Genomic DNA, 16041 nt, shown 5'->3' on the forward strand with positions numbered 1-16041 from the left:
GCCTATAACAAAAAAAAAGTTACAGGGCGTTTTTGATTACCGCTTCAGAATAAGTTATGTAAGCAATTATGTGATAGGGATCCAAATTCTTTTCACTATATATATTATCCACCCCAAAAACACCTTCGCTGTAAAAAAAAAGGAGCGTCCAAGAAACTACAAGTACCTGTAATCCAATATAATTAAAAACAGCTCAGTTGTAGAGAAAGACTTCATGAAAGTAAAAATAACTGGTAACTCAAAGAGCTGATATCTGGAGCGGCCAAGAATCAATCTTAATCCAACTACTTATACTAATTTTTTTTAATCTGTACAAAAACACCTAGCATTGGCTGTAAAAAAGTGCACCCATGAAAGTAACTAGCAATTGAAATAGCTGATATCTGAAGCGGCCAAGAATGAATGCTGATATACAACTAATTGGAATTAACAAAAAGTTTAACATTGAACCTTTGTCTTTCAGCTGTGTTCTACATTCACTCTTGCTGCATCATAAATTGATTTCTTTTAACTCTAATTGGCTGGTAATTTGGCTGCCTTTTTTTTTTTGCTCTATACACTGAATATTAAAAAAAGCGGCCAAATTACCAGCCAATTAGAGTTAAAAGAAATCAATTTATGATGCAGCAAGAGTGAATGTAGAACACAGCTGAAAGACAAAGGTTCAATGTTAAACTTTTTGTTAATTCCAATTAGTTGTATATCAGCATTCATTCTTGGCTGCTTCAGATATCAGCTATTTCAATTGCCAGTTACTTTCATGGGGGCACTTTTTTTACAGCCAATGCTAGGTGTTTTTGTACAGATTAAAAAAAATTAGTATAAGTAGTTGGATTAAGATTGATTCTTGGCCGCTCCAGATATCAGCTCTTTGAGTTACCAGTTATTTTTACTTTCATGAAGTCTTTCTCTACAACTGAGCTGTTTTTAATTATATTGGATTACAGGTACTTGTAGTTTCTTGGACGCACCTTTTTTTTTACAGCGAAGGTGTTTTTGGGGTGGATATCACTCATTTTTGTTATAGTGATAGTCTCACTGGTGGAACAACAAAATTGTTAAAATGGTAACATTTAGATGACTGATATTTGGAAATTAGCAATAATATTATTATCTAGGAGAGTCAAACATGTGCACCTGTCATCGTGTTTGAAAAAGACATGCACATTACAGACACTGTTCACACTGTAAATTTGGAAGTATGAATTTACAGTGTAGAATAGACAGACTGTTATATTGGAGTATAGATCTATGTTTACTGTGGCATTCATTTACTATATTAACAAAATTTTACAATATCCCATCTGTGGTAAATGCTTTAGATTATGCTCATAATTAGTAAGTGCCTAATTAGTTCACAATTACTACACAGCTGGCTATTGACTGTTCTATTAGAGTATATTTATCTTTTTTTTATAATATTATTTACAAAATATATCTGTGGTAAATACTTCAGGCATCTTATGCTCAAACTTAAGCATTGACTGGGTGCCTAATAAATTACTACACAGCTAGCTATGCATAATTTTGACTGAATTCATAATACAGACAATTTATTGCACAAGCACTGATGGGTAGTAATACGACGCAATGCTTAGTTCACTGCAGCTATATACACATAAGTCTCAGATTACATTTCAAGTGTTTGTGTGTTGTGGCACTGTAGGGAAACGCTGTGCATCTCTTCGTCTCAATAACTGCATCATCATCATATTTAGATCAACTGTTGTAACTGGTATACAGATTTTCTAGTCATATAGAATCAATAAAGAGGGATCAGTAAAGAGGATAGAGGGAAACCAACAAGACATCAGATAATTGAACAATAATTATAGGAGGAGCACTTAAATAAAACATCTCAATTAATATTCAAAACTCTTTGCTGATACAATAACCTCTGGCAATTATCTTATCATTGTGTAGAACATTATATAATTTGATTCTTAGTGTGTAGCTAGAGCCTTAGGCCTCCGTCATAGTGCATGGAGTAGCAATTTATACTGGCAGATGAATTGTATACGCAACCTGAAGCTAAATACATAATATAGTCATTATTATCAAGAGTCCATGCAAGCATATCATTGTACAAATAATACTTTTAGAAAAAGTCTAGAGGCGTGCTGCAAGATGGGTCCTTTCTGACTATAACTATCACAGTAGTGTCAGTAGCTACTATGCTGGAACAGCTTAATTGGTTGCCATTAGCAAAGGGAAGGAAGCAACAAAGACTAAACATCTTTTACCAAATAATGCACGACATGATTGGCTTATCTCTACCTGACTACTATCACTTTACCACCACACATACTAGACAACATCACCCATTCCACCTAATGATACCATCCACAAGTACCACTGCATACGTATATGACAAGCTTTTTCCCGAAGACGATCAGAGAATGGAATGCACTACCAATAACACTGATAGAAATGGACAATTTAACTAAATTTTCAGAGGCCATAATTGAATGTCTGTAATGTATTTACTTGTACCTTGTAGGGCCTAATCAGCCTCGGCTGTCTGCCCTATTTAACCAATAATAATATAACAAGAGTTCATTTTAATATGGGACTCTAACCATCTTTTGGACGATGTATATATAGGGCATCAGAGCCGGTACAGTAGATACAACCAGTGCATTGAGATCCGAGCCTTTTTGACTGGAATTAAACTTTCAAACTTGATGAAGCAAATTTGGTCACTGAAGGACTAAAAGTTGCAGTATACTTAACTAAAATTTTCTGAGGGAGTATGCCCCAGGCTAGGGGCCAAAACTATATAGACCAGTTGACTTAGCCTCGCCTTAGCTACCACTTTCACCTTACTCTGGTGCCCCTGATATATCAGTAACATACGTAATTATAATAGAGTAGCTATAGAAAAAGCTAGTTAATGCCATAGGCATAGCTAGGGGCGGGAATTTGTCCTACCATCACGCGTTCTATGCGACCATATGCATCATCATAGAAAAAATTAGCAGCGCACAAACAATCCTATATATAGCTAGGCTATAGTACACACGTACCGCATTGCTGAGCCATGACTAAGGACAAGTACCACACAAGACTAACAATTATCACGTGATCTATTTAGGTGAAGTCCCTTGGAATGTCCCTGCCGGCAACACCCCAAGCGGACACACGTGATAAGCGGTTTCAATTAAAATTGAACTAATGTTGTTTAAAATGGCAGTCCAAGAAGGAGAGCGAGAGAGAAGCAACGAGACTACATTAAGTCTTATTGTAATTGGATTTCATTTCATGGTGAGGTGTACTTTAATGCAGAGGCCGTACACCATTTCTGAAGTATGCCGAAAGAATAAGAGTCTGGAGTGGAGGTTAACGAAACTGATTAGATCGAGGATTAGATCATCGACACACACTGATTAACCGAATTTATGGTATTTTAGAGACCCGCCAGGCGAAAACTCCTAATAGCTTCACTAGCTCGTATTATCTTATGGCGAGATTGTTGACAAGGTGTACGGACCAATTACCAAAAAACCGGGCTATCTTGTCATTTTCCACTTACATCATCAGAAGTCTTGGAACTTTGGCTGCAGGTGAAAGTAAGTGAATCTTTGTCAGATATCAATGTTTGTATGAAAAAGTATACCCATTCACATGTTCTGGTCTAAATTACTGAATTTATGTACAGTGAAACACATGAAGAAGTTTGCTGCATGGCACAGACATTATTTCGCTCAATCAGGAACACTGTAATTTTCACAAACTAACCTGCAGAACTAATTCACAGTGCTTTTGTTTCATTGTAACACTAATGTAGTGAAGGTTAACAATGGCTGTCAAGACATCGAAATAGATCAGAGCGTTCCTTTCCAAATATCCGGCATTCAATCCGCCATAGAAAAAAAAGTAAGTGATTTTCAACCTTAAAATGACAAGCTTAAATTTCCTCTGATTTCCTTCTACTATAGCTCACCTTAATTGCTATTCACTGCTATTTCCAAATCTGGTTCGAATCTGAGGTATCTATCACGTGTCGTGGGTTATTATGCCTTTTATTGCATGACTCCAAAACACTCAATACAAAATGTATGGGGAAATTTGCTACACCTGGTCAGTTTAGGCCATTTTGACGAGCCAAAATTTCCGTGAATTGGACTTCTTTTGGCATCATTGTACTCACAGAGAGTTGCTCTACATGTATCAAATTCAGAAAGTTACTAAACAGACACGAGATAGGCGGTACACGATAATTAATTTAATTTTTAATAATTTTTCAATTGAAATGTATTGGACATGCCTGTTCCAGCTGGCATTTTTGCCATGAACAAAAGTATAGCAAATGTCCGCAAACTTCTTGATATGCCTGCTTTTTCAGGTCTCGGTGTAACAATGTCAACTGTTTAAACGAATAAAATCCCCAAATGTTTATATTGTGTAAAAAGTGACAAATTTAAGTGTATTGCATTTAATGCTCACCTATCTGTTTTTACAGGCAATCTAATCATTGTGATTCACCCACCAACAGTGGATGTGGTTGTGATACTTAACTCTGGACCAGGTAGGACCCTTATTAGTATTGTGAATTTCAGATCAGTTTACATACAGAACTTGAGGAATTATATTGTGCTTTCTTTTTGTAGTGCTCAATATTGTGACATCAAAAGTTGTCATGAATTTCTACATAATTAGTTGATATTGCACTATCTCATATGATGGTAACAAACTAATACCCAGGTCAGTTTACGTGTTGTGCGTATAGTATTAATGTTTTCCTAGTACCCAGATTTTTTGGTATATTGTATGTATTAATGACACCGTCGGTTTTGCAGGCGCCATCTGGTCATAGCAGTTCACGTACTAGCAGTCGGATGTAGTCATGGTAAGTAACGTTTGACCAGGCAAAAATGCTTGCTTGTTGTTTTACAGGACTGGTCTCTTGTGTTGTCAGAATACCAAGCAAGTTGTGTTTTGTGGTGACCACAAGCCCAGCCCTAGTGATAATTGGCCAGTTGTCTGATTAGCAGCTTTGACTTGAGGTATGTGCACAAGCTCACAGCAATTGCTTAGTAAGTTTTACTTTTATGCACAAGTGTAACTTAATGTTACTTAAGATCAGGTATTGTTAATTGATCAGGTGTTGTTACTTAAGATCAGGTGTTCATGTTTACATACTTAGGCACCAAAACACATTTACGTTACCTCTGGTACACCAGATTCACTTATAGTCTTGAATATAATTTTTTTAATGTTTAATTCAGTGCCTGTTTGTTCTTTTACAGGGCTCACTTAATCTTGTGTCATCATGAAGGCATCTAAGAAATAATCACTTGGTGTTAAACTGATGTTTATTAAATTTTTGTAATAGCACTGTTACATGTTTACTCTACTGCAAGAAATTTTCATGAATTCTGCAGCCATCTTATCCACAATTAGAATTGCCTTATTAGTAGCTGTCACGGCAGTTCACACTTCCACAAAGCACCATCAGTGTAAGGTGGAGCTTGTGTTGTGGCTTTCATTATGTACATAATGTAGGGAAACAAAGTTTTGTCTGGAATGTGGTTTGTGACTGTACATGAGTTTTGGTCATTCCACACAACTTGCAAAATATTTCTTGTATCATAAGTGGTGCGTGGCACTAAATAGAGTATTGACTAACGATTTATACACCTTCCCTAGTGTCTGTACGTTCTTCACACTTTCACACCTTGTTTATAAGACATCTTCCGATTATAAACGCTCGCATGGGGCGTGGCACTAAATGGACTCTAAAATATTTCTGCTTAAATGCCTTCCCTAGGGAACTTACGGGTCTGCACGCTTTCACAACTTGTTTGTCAGACATTAGGGCTTGTGTCCACATCGTGTCTTTAAAAGTTATTGTAGGGATTACAGGTTTGAATGGAGAAAATACGCGTAGGGCCAACCAGAATTAGATCAGTAATGTCAGGCCTAGACGGCTGGTACAAACACAGGTAAGATGACTGGTATAACGTGACGATACGTGTAATACAAGGTAGAGAAATAAAGTGAAATATGTCTAAATACGGCTATATTTTTTATTTTAGCAAGGTCGCAAGAAAACGACGATGACTAAAGATTTTTTTATTACGTAACCCAATACAAATCCATTGAGAGATGTTGCATAATCCAGGGCTAATATTGCGAAACCGACCCTACACGTAAATAACTCACAGTAGTGGCCGCATCTTTTAATTGGGCATGCGCTTCGTAGTTTCTTGGCCGCGCGCCTCACTACCGTGAGTCTTGATTATTATTATTATTGTATGTACAAAAGTTACTTAGCATAGCTTATTTGGCTGGGTATATAGTGTATACGTATACTGCTTAATCTACGTATACAGACTACAATTTTATAATTTTATCAATTTTAAAAATATGATAATCTAAGGTAAGTGGTCTAATTTTCGTTCATTAGTTCATGAAAAGCAACACAAGAAGTGTGTGAAGTGGTAGGATTTGTTGAAAATATAGTTAAGTATTCTAGTATATCAGTGCATGGATTCCATTCATTGCTGGACAAATACAGTACCACCATCGGTGTTGTACAGTCAATAAAGATTAATCAGAATACAGCGTCTGATGGTGAACTACTGTACGTATGTTCAGCAATGAATGTAACCCACTGATACTCAAAGTTTCTCTTTTCCAGGCGGTTGTAAATGACAGTATAAACATGCAAACACAACCCTTCTAGGGGGTCTGGAGGCATGCCCCCAAAAGGAAAATTTTGCCTTCTGATATCAATTCTGAGCACAATTTTATACAATGACCGCTCTATTTCAACAACTGACTATTCTATTAGAGTACTTCGATCTTTTTGCACACTAAACATAGAGCCCCCCCTGGGTTGCTATGCCTATGCATGTCTGACAAGCACTATACAAAATAATAACAGAAAAGCTTAGCAGAGAAATTGTTTGGTAAATTTGGTTACTTTACCAAATTAAAACCCTCCTATTATGAAGTTTCACACGTTTGTCAAACTATTTTCTTCACCAAACTTAAGCACCAAACCTTCCCAATATATGGTACAAAATTTCTATTAGCTATGGACTTTTGACGGTATTTGCACCAGTTATCATAACTGCATTGATAACCATAAAATGAGTATATTGGTGTGCCTTCAGCAATGGAGAGTATTAATACTTATGTTTAATCTCGTGATTATACCTGTGTACGATGCCTCCAACTGTATGTGTAATACAACTTAACCACATTCTGATGAGATCCCGCACTATAATTGAATTTAAAAGTTTGTATTGTTATTGTAGTGTTCATAATTATACCCCCTATAGCATGTAAACATCAATAAGAATTACGTATGTAGCCATAACTCATAATCTACTTGCCATCCCAACTTCAAACTTACTGGCATGAAAGAAGGCTATTAGAAAAATATTTGAACAAAAAATAAAAGCAATTAAAATATCAGTTTTTGAAAAAACTAAGATCAAAGGAAAAAGTCACATTTTGTGGTTTGATCTTTTCCTTTGAGTAATTATAATGAATTATATATCACTTGAAAGAGAATTTAATACGCATTCCAAAACTCTAAACAGAAAATTTCTGTGCCAATCACTGACAAAGTTATGGCCATTTTATTAAACCTGTGTAAGCTGCTGTAATATTTTCTAATAAACTTTGAGCGGTCATATCTTAAAGGGAGATCAATAGAATGGGCCAAATTTTGGTGTGAGAAAGTTTCTTATTAGAGTCCATGTATATGCCAAATTTCATCTAAATCCAAAGGATCGTGGTGGGTTTCATAAAATTCCATACGATATATATGAATCCATACGATTCATGCCTTAGTTTATGCAACATTCATATAACGAGTGTGCATAGCTACTCGCCTCACAACTAGTTAGCTAAACTACTATGATGCTACAGTGAGGCACACGACTGTGTAATTCAAACAGAGATGCAAAACTTCAGCGACAGTAGCTAGGCAAGTGACAGTGGGAAGAAACCATTAGCTACTACAGCCAGGCAATTCACTGTGCATGGGTGTGTCTTTAGTGCCGCCCCCAGTGCCCATCAACTATCGTTGATCCGCTCATTATCGTGAATGTTAATAAAACAACAATTAACACATTTAACAGATAACATTAAACTACTTCTCAACCGCAAAATTGGTGAACTACACAATGTGTCAGAGTCAAGCATTCCCCACTCCATAACTAACTGGTTGTAGGCGCGTGCCCATTTCCTAAATTACTTCATGCATACAATAAATAGCAAATGTTTTATTTTTTTATTATTGAAGCTTTACAGCACAAGTGCTGAAGGTCTGTAGGACGCCTGGTCCTACAGCCTGTTTCTCGCAAATGAGGAATTAGCAGATCATTTGTCAATGTTATCTTCCGTGAATCATTCCTGTTATACAGTATGTTGTAAAATAAAAGTGGCAGCAGTAGCGGGGTCTGATAGAGAGAGATGGTGGTATGCTATGATAACGTTTATATTTCAAACAAAAGACATAGGTGAGGCATATGTATATACTTACTTTCAGTACAAATTAATGAGCATATCATAGTTACGTAATTCACTTTATTTTCATGCAAAAAAATTTCATGATAAAAATATTCATGTAAAAATATTTTGTATGATTTAGCAGATTTACGTGAATGACTGCTCTATTAGAGTAATTCGATCTTATGTAAAAATTTCGTGTAAGAAATTTTCATACAAGTTTTGCACACGAAAATTATTTTACAACAAAAAAAATGCAAATTACGGTATTTGAATATCATTTAATAGTTTTGGTCTGATTACACCAGGTACTTCCATTTTGCACTGCTACAACATCTTGCCACTGTTATCTAATAGTTCCAAGTTAAAAAAAACAACAACAAAAAAAACAACAACAAAAAACCCACTATAAACACTCAGTTTGTTAACTGCGTGATAAAGTACCCCACAATCACTGATATCGTAATTGCTGATAAAGTTCATTAGTGAATATATGCAAAATACTTAGTACAAAGCACTACCTATTTTATATCTATTATATATACCACTTTAGCGTGGGAATTCAAAGGTGCCAGTCAGGGTTTAACTCCCACAGTCACTAGGCAATATCTAGATATCACCTGGGCGATATCATGGGAACATGGTTTGCTCATGGCTTCAATGCCCAACCAGCTCAAAGATACGAAATGCCTTGACTCAAGCAACATGGAACATTTTATTGTGGCTTTTAGTTTACACATTAGGCTAGGCTCAGTGTAGTTGCTAAGTTTAGGTTATTTGACAGTAACTAAACTACGTATATTCTAAGATGAATGATCTGTAAAACGACCGCTTGGGCGATGCGTGGATATGTATTTCTACCCACTGAGTTGGGGCATGTCAGCTATTGAACAGACCTTGAAACAAGAAGAATATGACAACTAGGTGAGTAACTTATAGTCCAAATTTAATGGATTACTTACTTACTTACTGCCACAGTAGCAAAGGTTTAATCATAGATACTCTACCCACCCGGGATATGAAACGCCGCATACTCCCCATACATTAAAATGGCCCATCCGCACCTCTTATTAATTGGTGTTAAAGAAGTATCAATTTTCTTGAAGTCTTAAAAACAGCGAGAATCGAGTCTCCGAAAGTCAAATCTCTGTTCTTTTGTTTACCTGTTACTATAAGTCTTTTGATGGGAGATTGTCGCGAGCAGTGAAGAAGGTTGTGTAAGTTGGCGATCTGATCACTCTGCGAACCATAAGTCTTGAAATATGTTACGAATCAAGGCCAATTTTATACGGCGAAGTTAACTTAGTGCCAGCAATCGAACAGGCATAGTTTTAAACGACATTCCCTTTGACAACGTTGTTTTTCAGGTTTTGTGTTCAACCTAAGTCTCCTTATTTTGTGAACCCTTGCGTGCTGCATCGTGGCTTAATAACCCTACCGTTTTGTCCTCGTATAAATAAGGCCTTGATTCATCAAACTGGTGGTGTTTTGAGTATTCCTGGTGTACAGAAATTAAGAAACATAATTTTAAAAAAGTGTTGTTTGTGTGTGTCAAGTTAGCTGTTCGGGTGTAATGCGTAGGGGCATGTAAACTCGTGCTATGCTTTTGTAGACCCATGCCAGGAAAGCACAAGCTGAAGCTTTCAAGTGTGAAAGCTTACAGAAAAAAGAGAAAAGAAAGATTAACAAGGAAAGGGACAAATGATTCTGCAACAATGCATAGAGAAGAGGTTGAATCTTCTACAGATACTGGTGAAGCATCGAGTCTAAAAGTGTCACTGCCACTGATTTCATATACCTGTGGTCAAGCTAGAAGTTTGAATGAATTACACAGTCGTTTGGTGAAGAATGGAGGGTGTTCTGGTTGGCAAGTAGTTGAAGCAAATCCAAATCGTCTTGCATTGGCAAAAATGAAGCTTATGCCTTCCCCTTGGGTTATTGCATCAGTCCAAATACATTCAAACTTTGAATATAGTGTCACCATTGAAGGACATCTGATTGATTTACCTCAGCTTGGAGTGGCAGTCTGTTCCTGTGCTTCTTGTGTCAGTGATGTTTCATTGCTGCTCAGAACAGTTGACCAATTTAATTTGTGTGAAGGCAACTTGTGTTAAGAATTTACAGAAGTTATTCAACACAATGAGGGTAAATTTTTTGGGACAGGTCGTAAGTTGCTATATACAGTATTCATAATAAATATGTGCAGTGTGTGCGCGTGTGTGTACATAATATCTATGCATGTAAAATTTATTACCTCACTGAATTTTACATGCACAATTTCTGTAACTACACTCTCCACTGTAGCACTTAATTATCAAAACTTATTGGCTTTTTATTTTCTGTGTGTACGTATACAAACAATTACACATTTTTTTTAAATTTCTAGGGAAAACACTGGTCGCAAACATTGTAACAGTTGATGAAAAGCAGACCATCAGGCACCATGAATGCCATATTGTTGTCGGTGAAGGTGCAATAAGGTGCAGCAAGTGTGCTGCTCATCACAAATCATTACAGTCAGCTGTGTCAAGACTCAATTTAAAAGCAAAAACTGTTCCATCACCTAGCTCACACCCTGACACATCACCTAGCAGCCATACAAACTTGGACTATTTGACAAACATCACTCAGAGTGCGCACATTGCAAGGCAGGTACAAAGCAAGCAAAAAAGTTATTGGTCGCCTCCAAGAAAAAGTAAAGCTACTTACTGAAACACAAGGACTTACTGTTGAACCATCGTTGCATGATGATTTGGTCACTGTGATGGATCAACACGAGGATGAGGTCATTAAGCAACATGATGAATCATCTTTTCAAATGCTGTTTTGGAAACAGCAGCGAGAAGCATTGAAGAAGGGCAAAGGCACCCACTTGTAATTAAGTGGTGTTTGTATCTTCACCATTGTAGTAGTAAAGCTTATAAGGTGTTGAGAAATTCTAAGTGTTTGCATCTACCATCAGAACGTACTTTGCAGGACTACACCCATTTCAACACTACTGGTGCAGGCTTCTCAGCTGCAACAGATAATCAGTTAAGACAACATGCAAGACTAAGTGCAACCCCAGATTACAAGAACATAGTTGGACTATTGTTTGATGAGATGCACATAAAGGAGGAGTTAGTTTTTAACAAAAACACTGATAATTTAATTGATTTTGTGGAGTTTGAGATGTTAATAATGACTTCTTGCATTACTCAAATTCAGAGACGGATTGTGAGAGCAGCTTGCCTTTGGCTAAGTCTGTATTGTTTATCATGGTCAGAGGCTTGACTTCTAATCTGGCATTTCCATATGCTCAGTTTCCAGTGGATTCTATTAAAGGCTCGCAACTGTATCCATTGTTCTGGGAGGCAGTTCACCATCTTGAGTGCATGAATTTCAAAGTGTTGACATGTACATGTGATGGAGCAACTTCAAATCGACGACTGTACCATCTCCTCACCAAATCTGAGCCTGAAAAGCACAAAGTACTGAACAAGTACAGCAAAGATGAGAGGCATATTTATTTGATTTGTTATCCTCCTCACCTTCTTAAAACAATTCGCAATTGTTTTTCATCTAGGCCACTATGGGTAAGTGCCTGTATGTTGAATTATATTCTTAACTTAAATATTACAGCGCTGTGGAGAGTACATCAGTTGGCAGCATGTCGTGAACCTATACCGTCGTACTATAGGAGCTGGTACAGGGGTTTCATTAGTACCAAAACTCAAATATGAGCACATTCATCTCACATCGTTTTCTAAGATGCGAGTAGATCTTGCTGCACAGGTATATACAGTACATGCAGTTTTTATGCATTTACAGAATACATGCAGGTACTAAGCGGGACTGTGTCCAGTGCAATGAAATTAACAGGTGGAACAGATGATTGTGCTATGGCTGAGTTCATTGGATACATTGATAAATTTTTCGACTGTCTAAATGTTGACAACCTCAATTAAGGGAGACAAACAAAGAAAGATTTCCAGAACCCATACTATGAGAAGGATGATTTTCGATTAAAGGTATATAGACTATTGATTGTTATGGTTATATAAAAAAATATTTATTACTGTAGTGGTTAAGTGATGACTTCACTTTGTATATGGATACCTGGATAACATCTGTAGAGGCCCGTGTGGGATATACCGCTCAACAAAAACAACGTAATTTGTTGAGTGAGCTTACAATGGAAGGGATTTCAATCACAGGTATGGGTTTATCATGTGTAGAAATGATTGTTTTACCAGCATAAACATTTTATAGTGGCTTCATTTGTAGAATTGATTCCAATAATTCTGAGCCAACCTGGAGTAACATTTTTTCTCAGTGAGAAACTGAGTCAGGATCCATTGGAGAAATTTTTTGGACTCCAGCGGCAACGAGGGAAAACGAATGATAACCCCACAATTACAGAAGTACAAAAGAACAAGCATTACGTGTAGTTGGTGACATCAGTGTCAAGTCCATTTGCTGGAAATTGCAGAGGCAAGTAACGAAATGCTATTTTCGCTGAGACAGATGTGCATTTGCAAAAGTGCAAAGCGTGCAGGAGAAGTTAACATTTTGATTGTAACACATTTAACAGTATAATTACTAGTGTATTTGTAGGTACTAAAACAATTTCTTTCTGAGTGATTTTGATTTCTGTGTGCTTTTTTTGTTCTTTTGTTTGTATTGTTCCATGAATCCTTTTGCAAAAGCATTTCCACGAACAGTGGTGTACAAATCAATTGCCATCTTTAACAATTCGTCTCCAACTTCAGTGGATGTGATGCCAATTGCAAGGTCCCAATAGAATGTCACATCCACATCATCTAATGCCTTGTCTAAAATTGAGTGCTTAACATCACTTAACTTGCTTGAGTCACCATCAAACTCTTTTTGGCATATTTTCTCGACAGCAACTAAGCAATTGTAGATCATCTCATTGATGTATGTTAACCCACCACGATCGATAGCTTCGGTCCACTTTGCACATTCTAATCCAGTGGGAAGGTCTGACTGCAGCAATAGCAAAGCATCGACATAAGCTTTCTTTGTGATGACTTTGCTATGCAGCTGCTTGATGATATACCCACCAATGTAGTTTACTGTGTTCATCTCCTTGAAAGTTAACTCGTGATCTGGTTTGCTTGAATCTTCCTGTGTACTTTTTGCTGTAACTTTTGCTCTTAGCATTTTCTTGAAGATTTTCTCAGTAATGTACTGATAAAACAGTGGATTCAGCTCAACATCCACCTGCTCACAATATCCCTTCCACTCCAGCTTTACTGCATCCCCAACAGCAAATTTATGAAATTCTGGCCACAATCTTGAAAGATTTAGAGTGGTAGTAAACAACTCCTCTAAATGACATTCCAATTTATTTGAAAATGTCCTGTTCCGGGTTTCGTGCTCTAGTAAACGCGTTGCTGCTGAGCGAAAGAAACAAGAACTTTTCTGTTCTTCATCACTAAATCTCGGCTCATTTAGTATTTCTTTACATACTTCTATAAAGTAGTTCGCTTCCACTGCTGCGTCAGTAGCCTTGTCAAGAACGAATACACTTGCAACCTCAGACATTTGTGCGATACGCGAGCTTATTAAAATATTTAAGTAAGCGGCGTTTATGATAGAAAGGTGTTAACAGAGGTGTGGATAGAGGTGTAATAAACAGCCAGTTTCATATCCCGGGTGGGTAGAGTATCTATGGTTTAATGTATTAAAAACCATAAATCCTTTACATCCCGCAACCATGACATGCCTCATGCTACGTGGTCAATTTACTAACTAATATCCGGAATTTCGATTACGTGATAGCCGTTTAAGTTTTGCCAGGACAGTGCCTTCCTTAAATCGAGATGGAGATTAATACTAAAGGTATGAGAGCACTAGTAAAGAGTAATTACGAAAGTATAGTGCAGTACTATTCGAGGGTGTGGTACAATTAAAATTATTTTCAGAAACAAGGATAAAGACCTTCGAATAGTACCGCACTATTCGAGAGTGCAGCACAAATCGAGTAAATATGGTATATACACCCTTGGACCTGTGGCCCTTGGGGTTTGGGTATATATATATCAGTAAAATCCCTTGCAGCCATTACAAAAATGTAACTGTAATAAGGTAGGGTTGGCAATGAAAAAATCAACCTCTGTTGTTTCTCCTCCAAATCTGGGTGATCAATCCTACCCAAGTCTACATCAAAACCATAGGGTAATAATATGGTGATTCCCCTTGCTGTGTCTGTAGCACGCTTTTAAATTTTTGCGATTTTTCAGGTTTTTAAATAAAAATGGGCAGCAGCATCAGCGAAGCTGTTTAGAGCGCTTCAATGTTTCCATGAACGGTGCATTACATGGTGGTCACTATGCTATAGAAAACGGATATGTATTATTGGTGAAACAGGTGCTGCGACTTTCTAAATCATAGCGTGAGAGAGGGAATCAGTTTGCGTTGGCACGTAAACACTGTAAATCTCCACTTAATAAGGTCCAAAAAGGTGCCTGGGAGTTAGTAAACCAACCTTGGACTTTGTTAAGTGAGTTTCAGTTGGTTTATTTTTCATTGCAGACCAGTCAAGCGCTGTTTAACAAAAATTGAAGTACAGCGAATCACCTTTTAAACAAGTGTATTTTATAGAGCACCTCACCCAATAACTTAAAATAGCAATGGACAACATTCTAGATGTTCCTGCCCATTTTTATGAAAGTGAGCCGAAATCCGTCAAAATTTACGACACGGCTACATCCCAAACGGAAGGAATTTGGTCGCTACCGAACCCACCATTTAAAACTAGACCATTGGTAGGCTCCATCCCGTGAGTTACAAGTTAATCCAAAGAGGGTTGATTTTTTCATTGCCAACCCTAAATAAGGTATGTACCATCCATGGTGGCAGCAATGTACATGGTCTACATACTAAGGTGATGCAGAGTACAGTATACAAAGACAACTAACTTTATTTCTTTATGGCATAGTTTTTGAAATTTCTTTCCCTCAAACTCTTGATATAATTTTGTTTCATCATCAGAAGGACTGCAATAGATTGGACCATAATCTTGCTTATTGTTACAAGGAGTGTCATATATTTGCTCTTCTGTCTGCAACGAGTTAGCAACGTCTTGAGAAGACATATAATATATTCCCCTCGATTTATCATAACTGACTACTTCATCATAAGCATCAGGCACTTCAGGTAATGCCACTGCTAACATTGATTCTATTTCCACACTTTCCTGGATGAAAATATATGTAACGTACATACATATGTACATATGTATGTATGTATGTATGTATGCATGTATGCATGTATGCATGTATGCATGTATGCATGTATGCATGTATGCATGTATGCATGTATGTATGTATGTATGTATGTATGCATGTATGTATGTCAGTGTGTGTGTATGTGTGCATGCGTGTGTGTGTGTAGGTATGTAAATATCATACAGTACGATACTGTATAGTAGGGACCACAAAGGAGTAGACGTGACCCACAAAATAACATTGCCCAAAAACCAGCTTCAATTTTCCCTGACGACAATGAGGCAGTATTGGTTAGGTAAAACTAAGCCCAAACAAGCTTTCAGATCAACCTGAAACCCTT

At 37.1% G+C, this 16041-nt stretch overlaps 1 protein-coding gene and 2 long non-coding RNA genes across 9 annotated transcripts in view; 2 read left to right on the forward strand and 1 right to left on the reverse strand.

The window, feature by feature from the left end:
* LOC136250835 (uncharacterized) overlaps positions 1-16041 on the reverse strand; it is an 86317-nt gene that overhangs the window by 10010 nt on the left and 60266 nt on the right. For all 4 annotated transcript variants that reach the window (XM_066043156.1, XM_066043159.1, XM_066043157.1 and 1 more), the window contains one exon: positions 15393-15670. In XM_066043156.1, coding sequence (XP_065899228.1) covers positions 15393-15670 — 278 coding nt within the window. The remainder of the gene's footprint in view (positions 1-15392; positions 15671-16041) is intronic.
* Positions 3126-5333, forward strand: LOC136250864 (uncharacterized). Of its 4 annotated transcripts, none has more exons than XR_010698782.1 (6): positions 3126-3569; positions 4463-4528; positions 4611-4704; positions 4800-4849; positions 4897-5006; positions 5250-5333. It is a non-coding gene; the product is annotated as an uncharacterized lncRNA (long non-coding RNA). The 4 variants fall into 4 exon arrangements; XR_010698784.1 differs by having other exon boundaries at positions 3536-3563; XR_010698783.1 differs by having other exon boundaries at positions 3539-3573.
* LOC136250873 (uncharacterized) lies at positions 11089-12876 on the forward strand. Its single transcript, XR_010698795.1, has 3 exons — positions 11089-12041; positions 12088-12476; positions 12530-12876. It is a non-coding gene; the product is annotated as an uncharacterized lncRNA (long non-coding RNA).

Source organism: Dysidea avara, chromosome 3, assembly GCF_963678975.1.
Source record: "Dysidea avara chromosome 3, odDysAvar1.4, whole genome shotgun sequence".
In the NCBI taxonomy this organism is placed as follows: Eukaryota; Metazoa; Porifera; class Demospongiae; order Dictyoceratida; family Dysideidae; genus Dysidea; species Dysidea avara.